The 23996-nt window shown below is 45.0% G+C and overlaps 1 protein-coding gene across 1 annotated transcript in view; it reads left to right on the top strand.

The window, feature by feature from the left end:
- CELSR1 (cadherin EGF LAG seven-pass G-type receptor 1) overlaps window positions 1–23996 on the top strand; it is a 169181-nt gene that overhangs the window by 109400 nt on the left and 35785 nt on the right. The window contains exons 6-14 of the mRNA XM_065632385.1: window positions 11348–11505; window positions 12648–12811; window positions 14257–14382; window positions 19283–19449; window positions 19885–20070; window positions 20408–20521; window positions 20845–21019; window positions 21733–21874; window positions 23816–23936. Coding sequence (XP_065488457.1) covers window positions 11348–11505; window positions 12648–12811; window positions 14257–14382; window positions 19283–19449; window positions 19885–20070; window positions 20408–20521; window positions 20845–21019; window positions 21733–21874; window positions 23816–23936 — 1353 coding nt within the window. The remainder of the gene's footprint in view (window positions 1–11347; window positions 11506–12647; window positions 12812–14256; window positions 14383–19282; window positions 19450–19884; window positions 20071–20407; window positions 20522–20844; window positions 21020–21732; window positions 21875–23815; window positions 23937–23996) is intronic.

Below are 23996 nucleotides of genomic sequence, written 5' to 3'. Positions count from 1 at the left end.
ACTGTTGATCAGATGTGGGCCCCGCCAGAGTTTGGATTTTGCTGGCTCAGAGTGACTTGCTGTGTTTACAATGTCCGTGATCAACACAGACCTGCTCTTGCATTGCTTGGCATTGTCTGGTAAAGAAAAATGCAGAACGTTAATTGCGATGTTAAGCAAATATTTGGCAGAGGGGGTACTGTAAATACTGAAAATGAAATGCCAAGTGTGCAAGGCAGAAAGCGTGTTAAAATTTAGTGTTTCCTTGTAAAACAAATCACATATTCTTACTGAAGAGTTAGCTATATTTCTAATTTTATAATTTCCTTGTCACCCATTGCATTGTGAATATTTAATAGTGGAAGGTACTGCAGGGTTGTAGAGGGCAGTGGTGGCGTAGAGAGGAGGAGACAGTGGACAGTGCCAACTTCCAGCAGAACACTGTGGTGTACTTCTCCAGATCACCAATATGTGCTGGGTGCCCTTCCTTCCATGGCACTTTCATGGTATCAAAAGTTCTGCCATAGCTTAAGCACAGAAAAACTTGCAGAACACCAAAACCACAGGGCACGCGACCACAGTCAAGTTGTCAGCTCTGATTTCGAGAAGGGCTGATCTATGGTTTCCTGCATAAGTGTGGAGCCTCTTCTTCACTGAGAAAGTTTTTGGGCTTCCTTCAGTTCTAAGAGGAAGAAAAGCAATTCAAGTGAAAAAGTCACTTTCTTTGCTATCCACAACCAAAATTTTTAACCAGCATCCTGAGGGACATGCAAGTTTCATTTACTTTTCAGCTTGAGGTCAGGGAGCTTTTACTGGATTACCAATATTGTTAACCAGATGCAGCACAACTTTCTTACACTGACATGAGTTACTGTATCAGCAGATTATTGTGCTTTTTGGTGGGCGGGCTTGTACACTTGTGAAGGATGCGGTAGGTAGTGCTGTAGACACACGTATCATATGAGGGTATGAGGAATTCGTAGCTGTGAATTTCTGTTGTTTATCTGGTGCTAGTGGGCATGGCCATTTAAAAAAGAAAAAGGCAATTAAAATTACAAGCAGCTAAAGGAAGGGAAAGAAATTAGATTTTCCATTGCTGAATGCATGCCAGGGTTTTACATTTAAAGTTCAAAATGTTGTTCTAGTCAAACACATAAAATATGTTCCTCGTGTCTGAATGCAAAACATGTCATTTCCTACATGCTCAGAACCCAATTTGTAAAATGCCATGAGAAAAGGTAATCTCTGCAAAAATAGTTCACTTTATGAGTCATTTCCTGGCATTCTGGCTGAAGATTCAGAGAACTCCCATCCTTGCTGGGGCCAAATTCATCCTCTTCCACTCAAATCCAGGGGATCATCAATGAAAGTCCTACTCTACATGAGACCATAGATTTAATATAGAGAAACTGAAGCTTGACAGATTCTGATCAGCAATAAAATACAATATTGTTAATAGTGAAGTTATATAATTTGCATGATAACCTGCCTGCAGTTCTGATGGTCTTGCTGTCCTTTGAAATCTTTAAATTAAGTCAGTATTTCCCTTTCTAAAGGAAAATTTTAACTCAGGTGCAAGCCATGTTATTGGGGCAGGACTGCCTGGGTGATGTTCTGTGGTTGTATAAGGCAAAAGGCTGATTAGATGATAACATGAGTCACATCCATCCATAAAATGCAGCATGATCCTGTGAAAACCTGTCCGAGCTCCAGCCTGCAGTATTGCGGGTGGGAAGCCGAGAGCACAGAAGTGTTGCTGCACGTTTGCCCTGTCCTTACTCTTCCACAGTGTCTACCGCTCCCTCAGCGGGACTTTGGTCTGGCCTATGGAAACCATTTGCATTCCTAATATCTCCTGAAAAGCACTGGAGGGCTGCCTGGCTAATATTTACCTTTTCTTGGTCCTGCTTGGATGTGGTTGCAGAGCCCTTGCAGGTGTTCGTGAGTGTAACGGGGGCGGCTGCTCTGCCCTTGCAGAACAGGCGCATGTGAGCCCGGACTGTAAAAACCCCTCCCTGCAATTCCACCAATAGTTATTCACGAGGGTTTCAATTAGTAGTAATTGTTTCTGTTGAATTTTTTTTTTTCCTGGTAGAGGGTAGGTGCAAAGTGATTGATATCTGGGAAAAGAAATCAGGATTTGGCAGTAGAGCGACATTCCATGGTCTTGACACGAAATAACAAATAACTCGCCTCTATATCCGTGTCTCGGGAAATGAAAGTGTAAAGCAGCAAAAGTCACTTGGAGGTCACTGAGATGCAAAGTGTGTCCTGCTCCCCAGCCCTGAGCTGCTCAGCTCCCCCAGACAGCCTTGGGAGAGCTCTCTGGCGGCTGGAGAAGAGGAGGGCAAGTCCTGCCCAGTGCCTCGCTCTTTCTCTTCCCCGCCTGCTTTTGGAAGTGTTGTTCTCACAGAGCCTGCAGACACCACCTGAAAACATTCCTGGTTGTGGCAGTAATTTCGTACACAAACAAAATCAGTAACTTTTCAGAAACCATCCCCAGGGTTTTCGTTCTGCGAGTGACAGTAGGAACTGTGTCGTGTCAAAATCAACCTGAGCCTCCGCTCCTTCTGGAAGCCTCATCTTCGGCAAGGCTGCTCAGGGCTTACTCCTCTCGCTCCTTCCAGGTTTTTAAAGGCTTGGCTTGCCTGCCCAGTTACAGCACTGCCATTCCAAGGTCTGTGCCCACCCCACACCTGAGCTGGGTCTCAGCTGCGTGGTCGTCCCCACGGCGCGGGGCTCTCAGATCACCCAGGGGAACCTGCACCCAACGGTGCTCCTTGAGCCCAGTTTCGCTCAAGCTGTCTAACACCTCCGCACCACGAAACTCCTCAGAGGTTTAATGGCACCTCCCAAAATGGACATTTTCAGCTCCTGCTGAAGGCCAAGGACATGGGACATGAACAGCCCTTGGCTCACCATGAGCCCCTGAGGACGGGGCTGGAAGGCTGTGCAGCACAGCCTGGCAGGGCTTCTGCACAGTCATTGAAATGGCACCTCAGGAATTCGGTGTGAGTGCTTTGAAGTGCACTGTTATCTCAATTTAATCACACACTCAATCTACAGTAACTGGCTGATACGCAGTAACTTTTTAGGTATTTTGCATCTGTCTGTGGAGTGAAGGGAAGCAGCACTTTGCAATTACCTGACCACGCAGGGGTCTGTGTGCACCAGGAGACCCTTGCAAAGACCCAGCCCTGGAGGGGGTAGCCCACAGAGCAGTGTGGGATTCCTGGATTTTATAGACCCAGTTGTGCCCCTGTCACCCACACTGAGCAGCAGTTTGCTTGGCAAGGTGTCACCAGGGATCAGTCCAAGGAGGAGGAGTTAGTTGCTATGAATAAGTGTCACATTGTGCTGTTTCTCAGTATTTCTTGGACTCTGACAGCAATAACATTTGCATCCCAGATGCAAAATTAAGTTGTAAAGCCGAAAATATTTGAGTGGTACTTTGGCAGGTAGACAGGGAGAAATGGCAAAGGGAGAAGGGTTTGCTGAACTGGGAGAGGAGGGCACGTGAAGGAGAACAAGGATATTCTTCCAGCATCCTTCACGTGCTCTCCTCTTCCAGTTCTCCAAGGATCCTGGAAGAGCATCCTTCTTGGTGGAAGGGAAGGGTACAGCCAAATAGGCAGCAAAAGGGTTCAGAGGGCAGGGATAAGATGCACCAGGCATGGGGGCAGATCAGAGGGGAGGAGGGGGCTGCAGCAGTACAGCACCGTGGTGAGTGGGGTCTCCCATGTGGAAAACTGGATGTTATCTTGAATGGGCATGGTCTCTCAGCAGCCAAAACAGGTCCTTGCCGTGTCACTGTTTCAGCATCAAAGAGCTGAGAAGCATCTGGGAATAAAAATTTGAGGGTGGAATTTCCATTTGCAAGCAGGGAAACCTCATTCTTCTCATCAGCACTACAGCAGCCCTTGCCAAAATTAGTCAAATCCAAGACTGTACCATTTGCAGGAGCTGGATGATATTTGTGAAGATTCTAGTCGTGCTCTGTGGAGGGAAGGAGCATGTCTGGACGCCGTGTGTGTGTGTGTAGCCATGGCTTTTCACAGGCTCGCCATGCCAATGCCGCATGGTGGGACAAGGGGCTGCTCCCCGTCTCTGCCATACCATCAAAAGACCAGCAGCAGTTCGGGCAGCACTGATCACCCGGGCCAGGTCCCATACCTGTGCCAAAAGCCCCTGCTTTGAAAATCAAAGCTTAGCCTCTGGATGCAGCCGTGAAGGAGATAACAAATCAGGCTAGTAAAACTCGCTCGACTTTGTGGCCCAGCCTGGATCCCGCCATTGGTGTTTCAGGGAGTTTGTCTAGGAAAAGCAACTGGTCTGGTGGCTTTTTAGGATTTGCATTTTTGTCTCACCGATGGGAAGCTTTTTGCTTTTCCTTTTCACTGTCACAGGATCTTGTGTTTCTGTGCAGGCTCAAGCCAAGTTTCTATAAAGAAATGCCATTAAAATATTCATGGAATAAAGGAGATAGATACATCAAAGGAGTAAGGGGTTTATGTGAAATGATTTGTCCTGCCTTTCCCTGGTGACTAATCAAGATTCTCAGTACTTCACACCACCCTGTTTTAAAGGTGCTCTGGAAAGCTGTAGGGGGAAACTTGAAAAAGCAGAGATTAACATTAATGGTTTCTCCTAATGTAGCTTAATTTGGAGTTTCCTGATTGATCAGAACGGTCTGCAAGTCCCTGCCACGGCGCTGCGCTTCTCCAGCATTTCCTGGTCTCTCTCCCAGGGAATGCAAGTGTGGTGTTTTCCTCTTTTGTTTTTTCCTGTTTATTTATTGATTTTCTTTGCGGGGGGCCAGGCTCTGACCGCTTGCCCAGGGAGACCCCCGCCGCCGCGGGCCCTTAATGAGCTTTTTGACCAGTGAAGCAGCACAGCATCGCCTGGGAATTGGAGGGGGTTTCTCCCTTCCGCGCGTTAGCTCGCGGAGCAGGGGCCGGCGGGTTAACGAAGGAGCCGGGGCGACTGGCCGGCTGCCTAATGAGCCGCAGGGAGCCGGCGAGGGGGGACCCCGGTGGCGGCCAGAGCCCCAGCAGCGGCCTCCAGCCCAACCCAATGCCAGTTGCTCCATTTTTTCCCATTATTACTGTAGCTGGAAGCGTTAGGAAGCAAAGAGCTGCGAAGCGTGTGGACATGAGGCGTTTTCCACCGAGCACTTTTGGGGTGGTGGGGTCTGAACCAGTGTGTTAACAATGCAAAAGAGTGGGGTTTTTTGTATTAAAATCAACTAGCAAACAGATTCTTTTTAACCTTTAACCACTCCAAACAGTCAATAAATCATTAGCTACTGATTAACAAAAACAGAAGGGTAACTTATTGTCCAGTAAGCCAACTCTTGGAAACACTGAAAGGCTGGCACTGACATCAGGATGACTTTTCTTTTTATACATTTGCATTTGTTAAAAAGGCAAACAAGCCAAGCTCTACATATTAAGCCATGCAGCCCAAAGCATTTTGCTAAAAGACCCGCTTTCTAAAATAGACATATTTTTAATGTGTACAGTGAGCTGAGTAAATGCAATATTCACAATATGCAAAGTTATATCTGTCCCCCAAGAAAACAGGTCTCCTCGTGCCAAGCGTAAAGAGATGGGTTGTGTCTCGTTTGCCCAAGTTCCCGGTTTGTGTTCTCAAAGGCTTGGCCACGCTTACAGTCTGCTGCTCAGTCATCTCCTCAGCTCCGTCAAAAGACTCAGCGGGGTGGCTGCAGCAGGCGAAGCCTCGGGGACGAGGTTCGGGCCAGAGAGAGCAGCTTTCATTTTGAGTTCGGGGAATTTCCATGAAGTTGGAACACTCTCTCCTGGCCACCCAAAACCATTCTCCCTCTTTCCATCTGAGCGAAAAGTCAAGTGGCAATTTTTTATCTAAGAATGGAAGTTGAGAGGAGGTGTTTCTGGTGGAGATGTTTGTGGGACCTTTGGAAAAGCCCTGCTGTCTTGCAGATTAACTAATAAAAGGGTGAGATCCAGAAATCCGAGTGTCATCACTGTTGCTGGTTGACTGAACAAACATTTGCACTTTGTGGTGTTACTGTTACATGTGCAGTATCTAGTCTGGTTTAATCCAAATAAATCTACTAAAGATTGGACTATTTGCTTAAACTTCTCCAGCAATTTTGCATCATGGTTTTTGAAAACAGTAGTATTTATAATGTAAAAATATAACAGTTAAGTATTTAAGACAAGGCTTCTATTGTCCATTAATCTGTCTTTCCCATTCACTGTTCATCATCAGACCATCCGTGTCTTTAATAAGTAACTGTGTGGGCTCTCACAGTTTAAATATTTACTTTAAAATAATAGAGGATCCAAGTGAAACTGAGATACATGAGAATATCTGTGTCTGATGTTTTAAGTGGAATGGGAGTAGATTTGCACAGTAGATTTGCAAACTATAAACAGATGTGTTTTGATGACCTTCTCTGCTCTATCTGGTCTCCATTTAGAAAACACTAGTTCACAGATTAAGCTTCTCAGGGTTTTACATGCATCTGGGAGAATCTACATGTGTTTCTTTCTGCTGAAGTTGTGGGGAGAAGTCTAAACACTTCATTGCTCCGTACTTGGCTTTCATGAAAATCAGATTGGGCATTGGTAGTAAAATACCTTTGCGGTGGCGTTCTCTGACTGCAACCTCAGAAAGTCACTGCAGGTGGCCAAAGGGAGACACAGGCACCTTTGCGGCTCAAGAGGGTCACTCCTCCAGGTCACCGCTGAGGACAGTCCATGAGTCTCACTTTTAACTCTGCCATGGTCAGAAAGGCAGCTGCAGTTTTCAAAAGACATCCTGGGAGACTGTTGCTCCTGCAGCCCCAGTCCGTCGGTGACTCTGGGCGAGGGAAAATGCCAGGGCTTAGCCCGAAATTTGAGATTGTCCACCCATACATCAGAACCACTAATCTTCTTCATGAAAGCTTGAAGAGGCAAAGCTAAGTTTCATGATATTGTGTACAATTTTATGTACTAATTCACAGCATTACTTGAGGAACATGAATATGTTTGCCTTATTTCACAGTTAGAGGGAAGAGTAGGTGGTTTCTGCTCTCACATGTGGGTCCTGAGTCAGGGCTGCTTCTTTCTCTTCTCCAACTCTGTATGTGATTAGATCAGGGTAACACAAGGGCCAGTACAACGAACACAATGTACTTTAAAATGAGATGCACAGAAAGTTTGAAGAATCATCATGTGGTGGTGATAACACACTGAAACACTCGGGGCTGCTTTTTTTCCTATTTTTTTGAATCCAGGATGAATCCACGTCTTTCGTAGTTTGTTTAAGGGATACCAAGTTCTCTTGACAGCACTGTTTAGTACCTTTTCTTGCTACTCAGTTTTACAGCATATGGTTTTTGAAGTTTGAGTTCCAACTTCTTTCTGGATGAACACTAAGTAAAAAGGCAGCCTTTAGGGTTAGGGCAACACATGGTAAATTTTCAGCCCCATGAGCAGGAACTCAGTTGCATGACTTGCATTACCATTAATGGGGGTCCTGCTGGTAAATTCCTGTACACCACATTGAACATTTACTCATGAGTGCAGAATTGGCACAGCTAATGAAACTTGCCTTTCGGCTAGCCTGGTGTTTCAGGAGATGGGTCTGACAGGCAGAAAGGACTGCTAAGTACCCAGATGAAAGTCTGGCTTTTAACTCCTTGAACGTATTTCCAGGAAATAATAGTGTGAATTAATGCTGGTTAGTGTTAGCTGTTCCTACTGTTAGGGATCAGTCTTGCTCCAGTAGGATTCCACAGAAGCAAAGATGAAACGTAAATGTGTGTGCTAGCATGCAGTGGTGGCAATTTGCTTTCCTGTGTATTTTCCAAGTACTACTTACTGTTACTTATTTTCCTTTGAATGCAGGCCAGTCCTCTTGCTAACACCAGCTTCTGTAATCACAAACAATATGTATTAAGTTCTTTTTTATAATTTTCGCCCCTGCTACTTTCCCAAAGATGACCCCTCCTATGGCTGAGCATCACCTGCTGATTTCCAGCCTGCATTACTCATGAGTATCTTATCCCCAGTTGTCCCTGTGCTGTGTCCATTGCAGTGATAGCATCTTCTCATTTCCAAAACTCTTCCTTAGCCTTTACTTTGCTAGGCTAAGCACAGCAAGTGCTTTTTGTCTGTTTGATAAGCTTTCCATTGCCCTGGCTGCAGTTTTCTGCATCTGCTCTAGTTGGAAGTTATTTTTAATAAATGAAATCAAAATTGTCCACAATATTCTATCCTGGTCAGTGTCACAAAATTTCCTTCCTACCGATCTTTGCACCAACCCATTGTTGTATTGCCTTTGTTATATTTTAATCATACTGTGGTTCATAATTGTTTTCTAGTCAATTAATACAGTTTATTTTTTTCTTGTTTTTCTTCATTTATAGCTGATGATCTTTGAGCCTGCAATAGGAATTCTTGTCATTAGATCCCAAGTTTGATGTTCACTGATTAATTCTCTTTCTAAGACTCAGCTATTCAAAGTGATTCTTTTTTAATGCATAAGACTCTAAATATCTTTTGTGTCAACAGCAAACTATATTTAGTAGTAATCTAAATATTAAGTGAATAAAATTAGTTTCATCATTCAATTGTGAACGAGCTCCTAACTTGGGCTCCCTCTGTTCCAGTCTTTTATTTATTTCACATTGTTTCAGTTATAAGGTATTCCCTGTGCTAGATGCTGAGAAGATGATTAGTGTAGTACTTCCCACATATAACAGAAAAAAGAGCCCATGTCACATTAAATCACTCAGAGAATCTCTCTTTACTTTCCCAGCAGCATATTCTTCCATTTTGGGAAAAGCCTATTCTGTCAAATGAGCCTTCTGACATGGTCAGAAAATCACTGCGTGCTTGAACTAAGGATGGTTTGAACTGTCCATAGGTCTCTTTGTTCACTGGAATATTCCGTTTCTTCTTCATCAGCTTATGGTTCTGTGTGGTCACCAGAGCTGAAGAGATGCCAGAGGTCTGTACTGCAATGACCAGTCAACATCTAGAGAAACACTTTGTGATTTCTGTGTTAGGTAAAAGTCAGGGGGAAAAAAAAGTCACTTTGCCACTGCAGCTAGTTGACTGTGAAGGAGCAGCTGCAAGCTGCTGAGTCTCATCGGGTTGCAATCTTGATTAACGTCGGGCAGATCCCCCCTGCTGCGAGAATAAATACCCTGCCTTTGTCAAGGCTCCCATGTAGGAAACAATAGGTTATTTCAGTGAAGCACAAGAACATAAATGTTAATGGAATCATTCCTCCAAAGGGAAAGAAGTAGAACGCAGAATGTAAACATTTGAATTTTGGAAAGGAAGGTCCGCCTGTTGCTTGGTTAATTTTCTATGTATTTTTTCATTTACTTTGAAAAGCTGCTCACTAACATCACCGTCATCGCATACAATAATATTTCCAGCACTGCAAATACGCATGCTTCCTGGCAAAGTCCAGGGAGTGTCGGAAAAAATAAAATCTGCCTTAATATCACTCAAGAGAGGTCAAAACCTTATACTGTGTAACTGCCAAACTATGTGATCGCATTAGTTCTTGATAGAGGAAGTGGAAAATACTTTCCAACTGGAATCGACACCAGGAAACATCTTTTGAAAATGTTTTAAATATTGGGATAATTACCCTTAGAAATAAATCTATCTCTGTACACATAATGAAAGTGGCTTTAGGTATTTTAACAAATCTATGTGTGTGCAAGTGAAACAGAAAGAATAGGCATTTATCCCCTTACTGCTTCCTTGTTTGCTCTACAAATAAGGGGTTTCAGTACATTGTCGAACAATATATATATATTTTAAAGCGAGTGTACAGCAAACTGCAGAGCGATGCCCAGCCGTCCTCTGTATTCATATGGTTACAACTGTTGTTGATCAACACATCATAAAAGCATCTCTTGGCTTTCGGTGGTGCCGTGTGTCTGGTCAGATCCTGGTGACTTCCCTCCTGCGAGGTGTCCCTTTGCCCACAGAGGAACGGCAGCAAAGCCGGGGCAGTTCAGCTCATCACTTTTCCAGTACCCGTAAAGTCCTGAGAGATCCTGCACCAGTGGTAGATTAGGACTCTGTAGCTCTCTACGGACACCAAGCATGGAAAACTGTTTTCTTCAACAATTTGCTAGTTCTTCACTGAGGCTGCTATGCTGCTGTTGATATGTGCACCCTTTTTTAACCGTTACGATGCACTTCTCCACTGGAGGAATCTGTCAAGTTTCTGCATGGCAGATACCATCTCCTGTCAGTCACACTGGCGTACATCTCATCGGTTATGAAATGAGTGGAGATGAAAGATGTGTTTGTGGTGGAGGCACAGAAGTTTGGTGTTTGGATTCCTGGTGGTCCCGTATGCTTTTCTGTCTCTCGAAATCACGGGATTTCCTCGGCGCTTGAAGTGGTGAGAATGACAACTGCCAGCAGGGTGATGGGCAGAGCGGGCCAGTAGCAGTGGAGCTGTGAAGCTGAATGTGATAACTCCGGTTTTGTGGCACCAGGGCACCTTGTGACTGGGTGGTCAGGAGTCTCCTACTGCCTGGGTGAAGCTGGAGATGGGGAAAGACGGAGCATTTATTGCTGCTCTAAAACACACTTTCTTCCCGTCTTCCGTGCACCACCCACGGTGTCAGTCTGCATGCCTGGACTGAAGTGGCTGCATGAGCAAGCTCAGACCATCCATCATTTCTGATTGTCCAACTCTACGGGTCACTGATCTCTATTCTTCCATCACTTAGAAACTGAGGGCTTCTCAGCCAGCTCAGCAATGGGCAGTGCTTTTCCGTGTACTTCGTCTTACAGCTGGGAAAAGCAGTGGTCTTCATCTGAGCTCCCTTCCAGTCATCAGACAACCTTTCACTACAGCATTTATAGGAACGTGGGCTCTATTTCTTGTGGCCCTGACAGTACCTCCATCAGAGAAAATTTGATTTAAGCCTTTAGCCTCACTTGTGATATTACATCATTTTATGGCTTTCTGGCTTTGGGCAGAAACAATATTAAAATCCAAGTGACTTGATTCACTTGAGGTGAAGAGTTGCAAAATGAGCAGAATTTATTAGCTTGCTGTGCAGAAGTAAGAAAAAACCTCTTTGAAGTGATTTGGGCCAAAGTGGTTCAGTAGTGGAAAAGACAAAAGCCACTTCTGCCCATGCTGTGTGACCCACTGAGCGTGTGTGGACTCTCCTTGCAGTCATCCACTGGGGTTTTTTCTTGCCTAGATGTCGTCGTCAACTTAACTTCTGCTATTTTGTTTACATATCCTATTTTGGGGGGTAGGAAGAAGTACGCTGTTGAGCTGGCTGAACTAGCATTTAAATCCCATGCGTGTGTAGCATTGTATGACTTGTGTCATGCATTTCTTGAAGCCCAACATAGGGCGATTAGGAATTCCTCATGGGCCTTCAGGAGAGAAGGTGGCCGTGGTGACCGTGGACGACTGTGACACAGCAGTGGCCGTGCGCTTTGGGACCCTCATTGGAAACTACACCTGTGCTGCCCAGGGGACTCAGACCGGCTCAAAGAAGTAAGGATTCCCTGTATTTACATTTTCCACTCATTCACTTCTTCCAGGGGAGAGTCAACAGTATGTGATTAACCACTAAGCAAATTAAGTTGGAGAAGCAGACATGATTTAACAAGAAAAAGTGACAAAGTTTAGTTTGGTGGATGGAATTTGTTGGAGGCTTCTGCAAAGGTCAGCACACTGAGTGGAATGCACAGAGTTTTGTGTAGATACGGACGTGTGCCCAAATTACTTGTAAAATGCAAAAAAAAAAAAAAGACCCAGGGGTCAGTGTGGTTGGCCCCCAAAAAGCATCTAGTCATTATGGAAATGTAGAGAGAAGGGCAAATAAAATGTTAGACTTTATTAGTGAAGGGGATGGCTGAAGAGCTTATTACTTCCATCATTTAACAGTCCGATCTTAAAAGGAGATAGAAATAAAGGAGGTACAGAAAAGGCCATTGAAAAATCATTAGGTATTAAAAAAAACCTTCCCTGTGAGGAAAGACCAAAAAGATTAGTACTGTTGGGTTTAAAGAGGAGACGGACAGCAAGCAACAAAGCAGGTATATAAATTAATGAGTGACAGCAGAAAGACCATTGAGACCATACTGCTCTAAAATCCCAGGAGAAGGGGGGGTCATAAAAACTAGGGCTAATTCAAACTGACCAAATGATAGACTTTTCAGACACTGTGGAGTCACTCAGTGGAAGCTGCATTCACCAAATGTTGTTAAGACAAAGACCTTCAGAGGATTTTAAAAGGGTTTGCACTGCGTATAATTAAATAATTATACCAAAATCTACAGCATCTCAGCCCTGTGCTGAGGAGCATAAGGCAGCCCCTGGGTGATGGGAATCAGAAAGAAGTGTGCTGTGGCTGCACATTTTTCCGTAATTTTAATTTTCTTCTTCGTATTGGCCACTGTTAGGGACAGGTCATTGGATTCTGGATGCATATGACAACTCCTAAGTTAAAAGTTATGGTGTTCCTGGAAGGTACTTTGATTACGAACTCTGGAAGTGCTGATGTAGCAGAGGGAAGTGCATGGCAACATGGGTAAACTAAACAGCTCAAATGTGCTTATGGAAGCAGTAAGATAAAGAACAAAACAAAACAAACTATATGCAAGAAATTATGAGCATTTCTTTGTTTTTGTCAGATCTTTGGACCTAACTGGCCCTCTCCTCCTTGGCGGTGTCCCAAACCTGCCTGAAGATTTCCCGGTGCACAACAGACAGTTTATTGGCTGCATGAGGAACCTCTCTATCGACAGCAAGCCCATCGACATGGCGAGTTTCATCGCCAATAACGGCACCCTGCCAGGTACGAGTGACTGCCGCCTCCAAAGTCAACACAAGGAAGCTCTTTGCTGTAGCTCTGTGTGTAACAGTGCTCAGGGTGTCAAAGGGGCCAGCGCTGGGAGGAACCCCGAGAAGGGGCAGGAGACAGAGGGGTCTGAAGTGTCCCCTGTCCCTCTGTTAGCACGGCTGAGCACAAAGCATTTGCCCCAGGGCACGCCGCAGGGGCTGGAGGTGCTGCTGGGCATTGCGGTGCCACCGCGGCACCCGCACGGCTGCAGCCAGACCTGCTGGGCGCTCCCCGTTTGTTTGGGCAAGGTGCGGTCTGCGCCCGTGCCAGGGACACATGGAATAGCCTTTGGCTCAGAGCACGCTTACAGGATTAAGCGGCATGCAGAAAAGGACCGCGTTTGTTTAAACCTTTTGCATTGTTATGAGTTTCATCCAGTAATTTACCCTTAAGTGAACTTTTCCTCTTTTTTTTTTTTTAATTACCATTTAAATGTCACTTTGCTCTCAAAGCCAGTAGGATTAGTTAATCAAAAATACAACATTTTTAATTACTTTTTCACAAATTATGCTTGTTCTGTAAATCAAGTTCTGCAGTCCTCTAAATCTGAAACCTGCTTCATGAAGCAGCCTGTTGGAGTTTCTGATTTGGTTTCCAGTCCCTGGATCCGTATCAGGATTAGTTCTGGTGTACAAGATGTTCTCATCATGATAAAACCGGCTCTTACACGCAAGAGTGTCAAATCCCTTCCACCCTGCTGGAGGTCTCTGTAAGAGCTAAATTGCAGTTCTTAGGTATGTTGCATTGATCACGGATTAAAAAGGGACTCATGGCATAAGTTTCAAATCAATATTTTGTCTTGGAGCCCTTTTTTAACAGCTATGTCTCTAACTTTAGTTAAACACAAGTTTTTGTCTTACAGAAATATACATCAGGATGGGCATGAATGTTTTCTTTAGGATGGATTTTTTTTTTTTCCCTCATTTGGAAACGTGTTTCTGTATAGTTTAAAACAATGGCGTAGAGTAGTGTTACTCCACTGTGTAACACTGCACATTGGTTTTCCCTGGTGAGTGTGTTGTTTAGGTGACAGTAAGTTGTGAACAGTGGTACTGAGTCACAGAAACCATCGATCTGCCTGTCTCCAGCAGCGGATGCCAGGGGAGGAGTATAAAAACGGGAAAAACATGTAGTGGTGTTTCCCCAAAGTTTCCCCAGAAATTTGCAGCTCAGTGACTGTATTTAATAGACTTTGATAGGTTTGTCTTTGTGAATTTGACACTTGCTCAGCTCATCTAAACTTTTGCCATACACATTTTGCTTCACTGACTTCAAAGATATAGGAAAAAACCCCAAACCTATAATGGTCATGTTTCTTTTTACATAAAACCTCAGATACAATCATTCAGACCCTTCTTTTTGTTAAAACCATGCAGAGTAACTGTTTTCATTAATTTCAGGCTGTGCAGCACAGAGAAACTATTGTGAAACCAACTGGTGCCAGAACGGTGGCACATGCATCAACAAGTGGAACACGTACATCTGCGAGTGCCCCGTACGCTACGGAGGGAAAAACTGCGAGCAAGGTGGGATGCAAAGACCTTTTCACGTGTAGTTGTGTGCAGATTTCATTACCCGTCATTAACATCTCAAACATGTCAAACTGTGATGCTTAAGAGATAGGTAACAGGACATTTCAATTAAGATTAAAAATCACCCACTAACTATTTGAAATAATTTTAGAGATCACCTATATAATAAATATGATAGCTGACATACTGTCACAAATAACAGGAGCTTTCATTGATTTACTTACATAAGCAAAGTATTTCCACAGAACTTGGCAGTTTTTAGTACTGTATTTATAGTAAAAATGCCTGATCTTAAGCCCCTTCAAATCAGTGGAAAGAATCCCGCTGACTTTATTGGGCTTTGGCTCAAACTGGGGATGAATGTGCAGTTTTAATCACCGCTTTCTTGGCAAGAACTGCTGAGTATAAGCGCTTTCAGTTTTATTGGGTTTTACTTTGATTGAACACAATGTGCGTGTATGTGTAAAGCCTCATTAATAAAAGACGAGGAAGGAGCAGCAGGTGTATTTTATAGGGCGTGAAGAACTTGCAGTTAGTTTCTTCCCAAGGAAGGAAGAAGTCTTCTGCATGAGGGATCCCATGGGTCAGTGCAGCCCAGTGTAAGGTGGCTCCTCCATGTCTGGTTGAGGGTTGCTCATTTGGAGCCTTCCTGGAGGCTTCCAAGAAGGAAAACCTGCTTAGACTAGGCATGGCTTTCCAAGAAATAGGAGGCAAAATTCTGGCCTCCAAATGCAGTTGTGGTATGTCTTCATTTCCATTATCCCTCCATGACGCTTAGCCCAGAGTAGTTTGCAGTGTGATAAAGCGTTTTGTTCTTTTGGTGTGTTTACCCCAAGTCAGACATTCTTGATTACTCTCAGCAGGGCGCAGATTCTGGAATAGCAGATCTCCAAGCTGAGGTGCACACATCACAGTGATTTGCAAACCATTTGAGCACAGTTTGCCTCACTCTGGGCCAGATCCAGGCGGTGGCAGCTGCTCTCCCCTTGCCTAAGAAGCAGCCACTTGGGAGAAGAGGACACACAGCTAAGTTTCTAGCTTGGAAATAAGGGTCTGCAGGGTGAGGGAGGCAGGGAAAGGAATTATGGAGGCCTCTTCTCGTGTCCCACCTCATGCATAGCCCAGAGCTGCCATTACTGCCCCTAGCAAGGTAGTTGCTTTCTATAACAGCTCCTCAAATATTTTGAGCTCTCCAGGTTTGTATGAAGATCTAATTTTTCCATGTGTCTCATGTCAAGTATCTTTGTCAGTGAAGCTCTGGTGTTTTCTTCATGATAGGCTGGTCTCAGTGGTACAGACCCACCTCTTGTCTCCCAGGAGTGTGCCAGGGCCCAGGTCTGGTGTGATTTGTACTGGGATAAATGGGGAGTAGTGCTATTGCATGCAAAGACAATCCTTCCCTCTGTCTTTATCTTAGCTTTGAATTTTGATCAATTCTGTGTTTTACTCACCATTTTCTTTTCCCAAACTCAAGACCAAAACATGAAGTTTGGGATTTAGAAAATCCCCTCAAAACTACCCAGTAGCCATCATTTTAAGTTCAAGTAATACAGGTGACGACAATCACAGCATCATCGTCCTCCCAGCTCAGCACTGTGCTGTGCCCCCAGTGCTGTGCGTTCCTGCATGTGACTTTTGTCATTCGGTAACCCTGTGCTCCTGCTGATGCCTTAATTTTTTTTTTTTTATAATTTGAGGGCAGCAAGCCACTTGCTTCTTTGATTATATTTGTGGGGCAAAATGTCCCTAAGGAAAAATTGCAAGCCAAGAAAGAAATTAATTTTTCTGAAACGTGACCAAAGATTTCAGAAGCCTGAAGCTGAAGTCAGGAAGAATCACTGATATACAATACTCCTGGCTTTCACACATTTCACTCATTTGAGTGCTCAGATATGATCCTAACAGCATTAGCTATTATTAGGCAGATGTTTTTTAAAAAGTCTTGGCTAGAATATTTGCATTCTTGTGTTGGAGTGATTGGCTGATGCATTTCTTCAATCCCTTTGCCAGTGCTGGATCTGCTTCAGGCTCACAGAGGACAAAGACTTTGGCAGGTTAAAAATCCAACTTTTTTTATTACCCACTCTTCAGAAACTCTGGGATCTGGTCTGCACTTGTGAGGATGGAGTGTTTTACCTTCACCACCCTCCTAGGACCTGCTGGCTCACCTCGTGGCAGCTCCCATCTCCCTCTGATGACAAATAAAAAGGAGATAAAATAAGGGAAAAATGAGTTTTGCCTTTGTTGTAGTTTAATTATTTTAAAAATTGAGATATTGCAATGCTGTGCAGAAGGTCTAGCAGCTGTGCCCAACTCACTCTCAGCTGTCTAATGTCATTGTGGGAGCCTTGGGCTGACACCACAGGTTTGCACCAAAACATAAGCTGTCACGTGTCCTACACCCAAACTGCAGGTGACATCCCGGTGTTGGCAGTGTCCCCAGACCCTCTGTCTCCACAGTGAATAGCCCTCATGTATTTCTGATGGCTTTTAAATGTAGGAGTCTCTTAAAAGTGTACATAGATACACAGGCGGTGTTTCCAAGTGACAAACCCTGAGAAAACTATTAGCTTGCATCACTGCATCACCAATGGCAGGGACATGCTGTGCTTGGAAGCACGTGCACTCGCCTCTGTGGTGACGGGGTGGTCAGGTCCCATCTGGGTACGTTGGATGTGGCCACCAGCCTTTCCATGGAGACCCCTGGTACCAGGCATGGGGAAGGGCTGGGGCGAGGAGGGCGGGCAGGGACAGCTGATGGATGGGGATTTCTGTTTTACTAGCTGGGAAAGGTGCACCCTGGCCCCGGGGAAGGGAGGGGAGTTGGGAGCAGGTGTGGCAAGGGAATGGTATTTGCAAGCACCGAAAGTCACCACTGGTGAGAAAAGAAGGTGGCTAATTGCCAGGCCAGTCCAGTTCTCCCAGGAGCCGAGCTGAAACGCTCACAGACAGTGTTCCCAGCCTCCAGCAGGTGGGAAGCCGCAAGGTTTGCATCCTGGCTCCACTCTCCAGTGGCAGGCGGACTTAAAAATCTCAGCAACAGTCTAGAAAACCACTAACAAAGAAGTTGGAAGTTGAAGTTGTTGTGAAGGTCAGCATGGTAGAGGAGGAAGGAGAGGGCTGATTTTTGCACACGTGGAGCAGAAGGAGGAAATGATCCTGCTCAACATTGATGTCCTGGTTACTTTTACATTGATTTGGTGCCATGTGGGCTGACAAATTGTGCCCTGGCCCAGACAACCAGAGCTTGAGCATCAAATTAAAGTTCTAAGCAAACCGGGGACATTGTGTCTGGTGGCAAACCATTTTAAATTGCTGTCTGGGTTTTAAGAGGAGGCTAAGCTTCGGTTGTTCCACCATATTCTCCTGGTAGCATTCGTGGAGGACTGAGTGTGACTGCAAAGGGGAGATCACAGCCTGGAGCAGGAGGGAGAAGGGTTGCCCTTTGGGGCTGCCTGCACTTACCCCAGGATGGGGTGGTGGAGTAACCACACCTTGGAGAAGGGCAAGTGATATCTCTGGCTTGGCTAGTGATAGTCCACTAGTCACTGCCATCTTGTTTCTCACACATAGGGAGCTGAAGAGCTTGCACTTTCCTCCCACCTCTGCTCTCCTCTCCCCGCAGCCTTTCCCTTTATAGAGACCAGACATATCAGAATTTGAGGTTTGGGTTTTTTTCCTCCAAAAAATGCAACTTCACATCAACCTGGTTCCACCTTCTGCTGTGATGTCATCCCTTTACTGTTTTCTAAGGACTTGCCATGTTATAGTAACACGTACGCATTTGTACGTACGTGATCTCTTCTACTACAAGAAAATCCAAAAGAGTCAGCAGGTATGGCAGTGTGGAGCAGAAGGGGAAGGAGAGTGTGAAGCCTTGTCATCTCACTGACCATCCACATGAGGAGATGCAAGGCTAGGGGCCAATCCGTAGCGGTTGTTGTACCCAGTCTCTAAGGCGTGCTTCCACTTGCAGAAAGCTGCCGTGAACTTCACCAGCGTGCCCTTGAGGACATCAGGCAGGGGCTGACTGCAGGTCCCGCTACAAGGTGCCACGCGTGGTGGCGGTGCCATATGAGGTGTTGCAAATAGCACAGAGCTCCTGCAGGTTAACTTGTGCTTCTAATCAGTGGGACCAACTAATCCATGGTATTGTAGCTCCTGTTACCTGAGGTAACTACTTTCAAAGTCCAAAGGATGAGTGTTCCCCTATTTTCCATCAGCAAAGAGCTTTCCATTGAAGGCCGTCATCAGTTTTTCCCTGTAGGAGCACTGTTCATGCAAGGTTAGAGAGGAGGGCAGCTCTTCAGCTGTCTCCTTGAGATATTTAAGGCAGGTGATTAATGCAATTCCACACAAGCTTTCTCCCTGTGAAAAGGCTGCACAGCTGAGACAGCTGAATAATCTGGCCCTGGAGTATTTATAATTAATTAATATTTCCTGTTGCCTCCCAGCCTTTTCCTCTGTGTTTAATCTGTTAATTAGAAGCAGGGTAATCAAGGGTATGTTGCAAACATCTGCAGCAAGTGTTGCCATCGTACTTACTCCTCTGTCCGCCCACTCATCAGCAGAACTGTATCAGCAGAGATCCTGAGCTCACCTTTCTAGGAACATCTCACCTGTGTAATGCCAGAGCAGCGTGGGGGTGCTGCCTGTGAGAGTAGGCACTGGGACAAGGTGCCTGCCCCACAAGCACTGGTTGTGAATTTACAGCGTTATCAGCTGCTTCACAGTAACTCCCCTAGACTGGCCCTTACTCCACAGTAGATTAAAAATAGCTCAGTGGAAGAGGATCTGGCCATCTTGTGCCATCACCATGACATAGTATCATTTCTCCTCTTAACCTTTGTCCTGAAGGATATCAACTGTTTCTCTCCTGTCTTTTGATTTACAGCAATGCCTTCTCCTCAGCGTTTCAGTGGTGAAAGCATCATCGTTTGGAGTGACCTTGACATTACCATCTCTGTGCCGTGGTACATTGGGCTGATGTTCAGAACCCGGAAAGTCAATGGCATGTTAATGCAAGCCAATGCTGGGTCTGCATCCAAGATCAACATTCAGGTAAAAATGTGGCTGCCTTTGGTTAGAAAATAATTAAGAAATTTTCCCTCATCAGTGGATATGGCCACATGAACTACATGGCCTCATCCCCCCAGCTAAATGTACATCAATAAATACAAATTATTTCTTCACCCTTTTACAAAGATCAAAAGACCAATGATCAAAAGTTCATTGTAAAATTCAGAGGTAGTAGTGTTCATTAACAGAGATGCAGAAGAGGTGTCTTAATTGTTTTGGGTTTGTTGGGTTTTTTTTTGTCAGGAGAGTAAGTTAGAGTCCAAAGTTATACAAGGAGTTATTACAAGTGTTCCCTTCTTTACTGTTTGGCTTTTTTCCCTTTCGAGTTGTCTTAGGAAATGTTATTATCTTGCCTCCTGCCTCCTTCCACATCAAATACAAATATGTAGAAAAAAAATAGACCTTTTTTTTCAACAGATACTGAACAGCTACGTGCAGTTTGAAGTGTACAGTGGGCTGAGCCAGGTTGCTAGTTTGAAGATGAGCCAGTTGCGAGTCAGCGATGGGGAATGGCATCATCTATTAATAGAGCTGAAGAGTGCTAAAGATGGTAAAGACATCAAGTACCTTGCTGTCATGTCCTTGGACTATGGGATGTACCAGGTAAGGCAGCATCATCACTTTGCCACTAAGCACTACAGAAGCATTTGTAGGAGAAAGCAGGATAAAGCATTGTGGACAAATACTTATGCTGTGATACATGTTCCACAGTGATTAGTGCCTAATGAAGTTATATTGATTTATTAAGCCTAATGATAAGCTGGTTTATGAAGAAGTCTGTAAAAAGCCACATTTGGATGTCTGTCTATCTCCTCACTGCTTTTGTATTTTTTCTGTAATCTACTGTCAGCTACTGCGTGACTCCATCACTACAGATAGTAGGCTGCCTGTGTCACAAAGGATGATAGTGCTTCTTATCGATTGCCCTTTTTCTCAACAGAGCACTGTGCAGATTGGAAATCAACTACCTGGACTGAAAATGAAAAGCATCATTGTGGGAGGTGTCTCTGGAGATCAAGCCTCTGTTCAGCAGGGATTTTATGGCTGTATGCAGGTATGAAATGAAAAATGTAGCAACAAACTTTGAACTTTTAAGAAAATACCCATGTGAAAATGTTGGGGTTTAATTTTTCGTCCATTGCTGAACATTTCTGTTTCCTCCATCAACATATCTAAGAATCAAAATATTAAATTCCACCCACTTTCCCAGGTGCAAATCTGGTCTTACAGGGGAACAGCATTTGAAAAAAAATCTGGGTGGTTTCTTTTCTTCTCTGATGTAGTCTCATGGATTAATGGAAGTACTGAAACACATGGCACTGTATTCTGAATTGAATTGAAGACTCTAATTGAAAAATAATTGGGTTTTGTCACCAGGGAGTAAGAATGGGAGAGACATCAACAAATATAGCTACACTCAACATGAAACAGGCTATCAAGATCAACGTGAAGGAGGGCTGCGAAGTGGATAACCCCTGTGATTCCAACCCATGTCCCCAGAACAGCTACTGCAGTGACGACTGGGACAGCTACTCCTGTGTCTGCGACCCAGGTAACCCAGTGACCATCCCATGCACTCGTCCAGGAGCTGGATCACATCTTCATGCTCTCATCAGAAGAGCAGTGGCAGCAGCAGGAGCAGCATGCTTGCAAAGTGCTCATCTTCCAATTCTTCCTCTTCCAGTCAGTGTTATTGTTCTCAGTCTTACTGTAGCAGCTTTGAAACAGCAGTCATGGACTAAGAATCATTTGTTCTAGGCAACATATCAACCAGAGAGGCAGCCTCTGGCCCAAAGGGCTCTTTCTGGGCTCCTCCCCTTTTCCTTTTGCCTGTTTTCTTTTTTTCTTTTTCTTTCCCAGCCTTTTCTGCTGTTGGATTTCAGTCTCACACCCTGCATCCTAATGGAGATACTTTGAATGTTTTCTCTGTTTTGGTGCATGTAGCCAGCACATGCTGTCAGCACCCAGCGCAGTCACCTCCCATACACACAGGGAAAGAATACAAAACTATTTGTAACAGATGCCCTGAATATAAAACTGGGGACCAAAGGCACAAGGGTGCCTCAAGCATGTTAACAGACTGTCGAAAGAACAGTCTTTTTTGCTGAGAGGAAAAAGAGAACCTTCTTTCTGACAGTATCTTGGGGAATCTACTGTTCTTGAAGATGTGTTATTACTGTATATGCTTAAAATAGATGGTCTTTTGGAGACATGCAAATCGTAAATTACAATGGTTGCTGTAATTTTATGACCTTGTCTCCCCAGGGTACTTTGGGAAAGACTGCGTTGATGTATGTAACTTGAACCCCTGTGAGCATGTCTCCACGTGCGTGCACAAACCCAGCTCATCCCATGGCTACACCTGCAAATGTGGACAAAGCTACTATGGACAGTACTGCGAGAGCAAGTAAGACAATTATTTTTGTTCTTGGTTTCTTGATCCTACCAGGTACCTTTTCTCCCAAGGCAGCAATTCTCCTGCTTCCTTTTCTGCTTTGGTTAGCTTTCCTGTTACAATATGAGTGTTCATAGTAGATGGTATTTGCCGGCTCCCTGCCCTTTGGCACTCCTGAGCTCTCTTCCCAGAGACCAGGCAAACTTCCATATACTCAGGGGCTGCTTTTCTTCAGCAGCAGCTCAGGGACTGAACCCATTGTAGTGTTACACAGCACTGCATCTGACCTGTACCTTGTGGTGGGCTTGCCCTGAGGTTGTTCTGCGTCTCTCTTTTTCAGCTCCCCCAGCACACGCACAAGCGATGCACCCAGTCAGGTGGCCTGTGGCCAGATAAAATGGCTTTGCAGTTTGGGTCCAGTCCCTGGGCTGGCAAAAAGCCATCTCTTCTGGATAGCCTGGGAGGCCTGTGTCCTGTTGCTGTGTGGGAAAATGTGCTGATTCCCTCGTAACCAGCTTCCTGGTCTCAGATAAGCATTCAGCAACCAGCCTCCTCTTATTCCAGAGACGGCACTTTGATTTGCTGTAATATGGGCCATTCATGGTGTGCAAATGAAGTGCATTTGTCTGCCCATTTAGGAACAGCTCATGTGATGTTTCCTTCCCTTTGAAAACCGCAAACCTCTTCCTCTGCCTTTTGTTGTGTGGGCTTGCAAATGTTGGCCATGCTGTTGCCAGATTCGTCTTTCATTCCTCTGGATTAGCCACGCAGAGACGTTGTCCCTTGTTGTTATCTGCTGACATCATGTCAAGTGCAGCATTGTGGTTTTTCATATCATAAAGCATAGAAGTACAAACCTAGAAATTACCGTAAACAGAATTCTACATGGTCTTTGAAACAGATGGCAAACAGCTTTTCTTTCCTAAAATGAGCAGCAGGGAGGGGATTCCTTGTGCATTAGGGTGATCACAGACTCAGCAGCATCGTCCTTGAGGCTATCACTTGACAATGATTTCCAGCTAGCAGAGACCCCGGTTGCTGCCTTGGCCCCTTCCCAGAGCTCTCCTTGCCAACACCAGTGTTGGGGAATCTGTGGGACAAACCTGCTCAGAAGCTCACCCAGAAGAAACAGTAACAGCGAAAACAAGGATTATCCTTCAGCAGAGGCGGCTTTCAGGCTGCTGCACAGCTTTCGACAAGCTGTGCTGCCACACTCATGTTCTGAATCATAGTCTTTGATTCACAGTCCGGATCAAAGCCGCCACCCTTCCCTCTTCCGTGTCCCCAACCACATGTGTCCTCTTCCTCCTCTTCTTGCCCTGTGGCAGACCAGGGCTTTTCAGACCCTGTGGTGAGCTGGCTGAGAAAGCCAGGTTGGCTGGAAGTGGTGACTTTCCTTTACAGGCTGAGCTTGCAGCCAGCTTTGCACCTGAGCTGGTGTCCCCACAGGCTGGACAAGCACTGCTGCCCACAGCAGGGCTGGGACATGAACCCGTGGGAGTGGGGAGTGGGATATAAAGTCCTGGGGACCTGTACCTGCACAACCCGGCACAGGCTCTCCAGCATGGGCCGGTCAGCGCTTTCCCTGCCGGGGAGCGGGGCTGGTGGGACCGGTACCATTCCACTTGGCAGCGTGGGCCCCATCGCACTCTCCCAGAGGAAAATGCACTTTATTTGCTTGTACAGATGTACGCTTCTTACATAGAGGAGCTAGTCTTGAATACATTTAGAGAAGCATTCCCTCTAGGGTTTCATAGCACTGATATTCTTTATTTTCCTTTATTACAGTGTGTATATATATTTATATATATATTGAGTGATGGCTGCTGCAGTGAGATACATTGCACTCTATAAACTGATGGAGTTGAATGCAGATTTGACCCAAAGTCCTTTTTTCCCACCTTTTAAGAGGAAGCTTAAAGAACTGTCTTTCAATGTAATTTTCTCTTATAGGATTGACCTGCCTTGTCCCAGAGGCTGGTGGGGAAATCCCATCTGTGGCCCATGTAATTGTGAGACTAGTAAAGGGTTTGATTCTGATTGCAATAAGACCAATGGAGAATGCCGCTGCAAGGTAAGCAAGAGAAACCAGTCTTAAGTCAAAATTTCTTTAGTTTAAAAAGTTACTATATCA

The sequence above is a fragment of the Caloenas nicobarica genome, chromosome 1 (genome assembly GCF_036013445.1).
Source record: "Caloenas nicobarica isolate bCalNic1 chromosome 1, bCalNic1.hap1, whole genome shotgun sequence".
In the NCBI taxonomy this organism is placed as follows: domain Eukaryota; kingdom Metazoa; phylum Chordata; class Aves; order Columbiformes; family Columbidae; genus Caloenas; species Caloenas nicobarica.
Note: the sequence above shows the minus strand (reverse complement) of the source record. Positions and strands in the feature narration are given on the sequence as shown.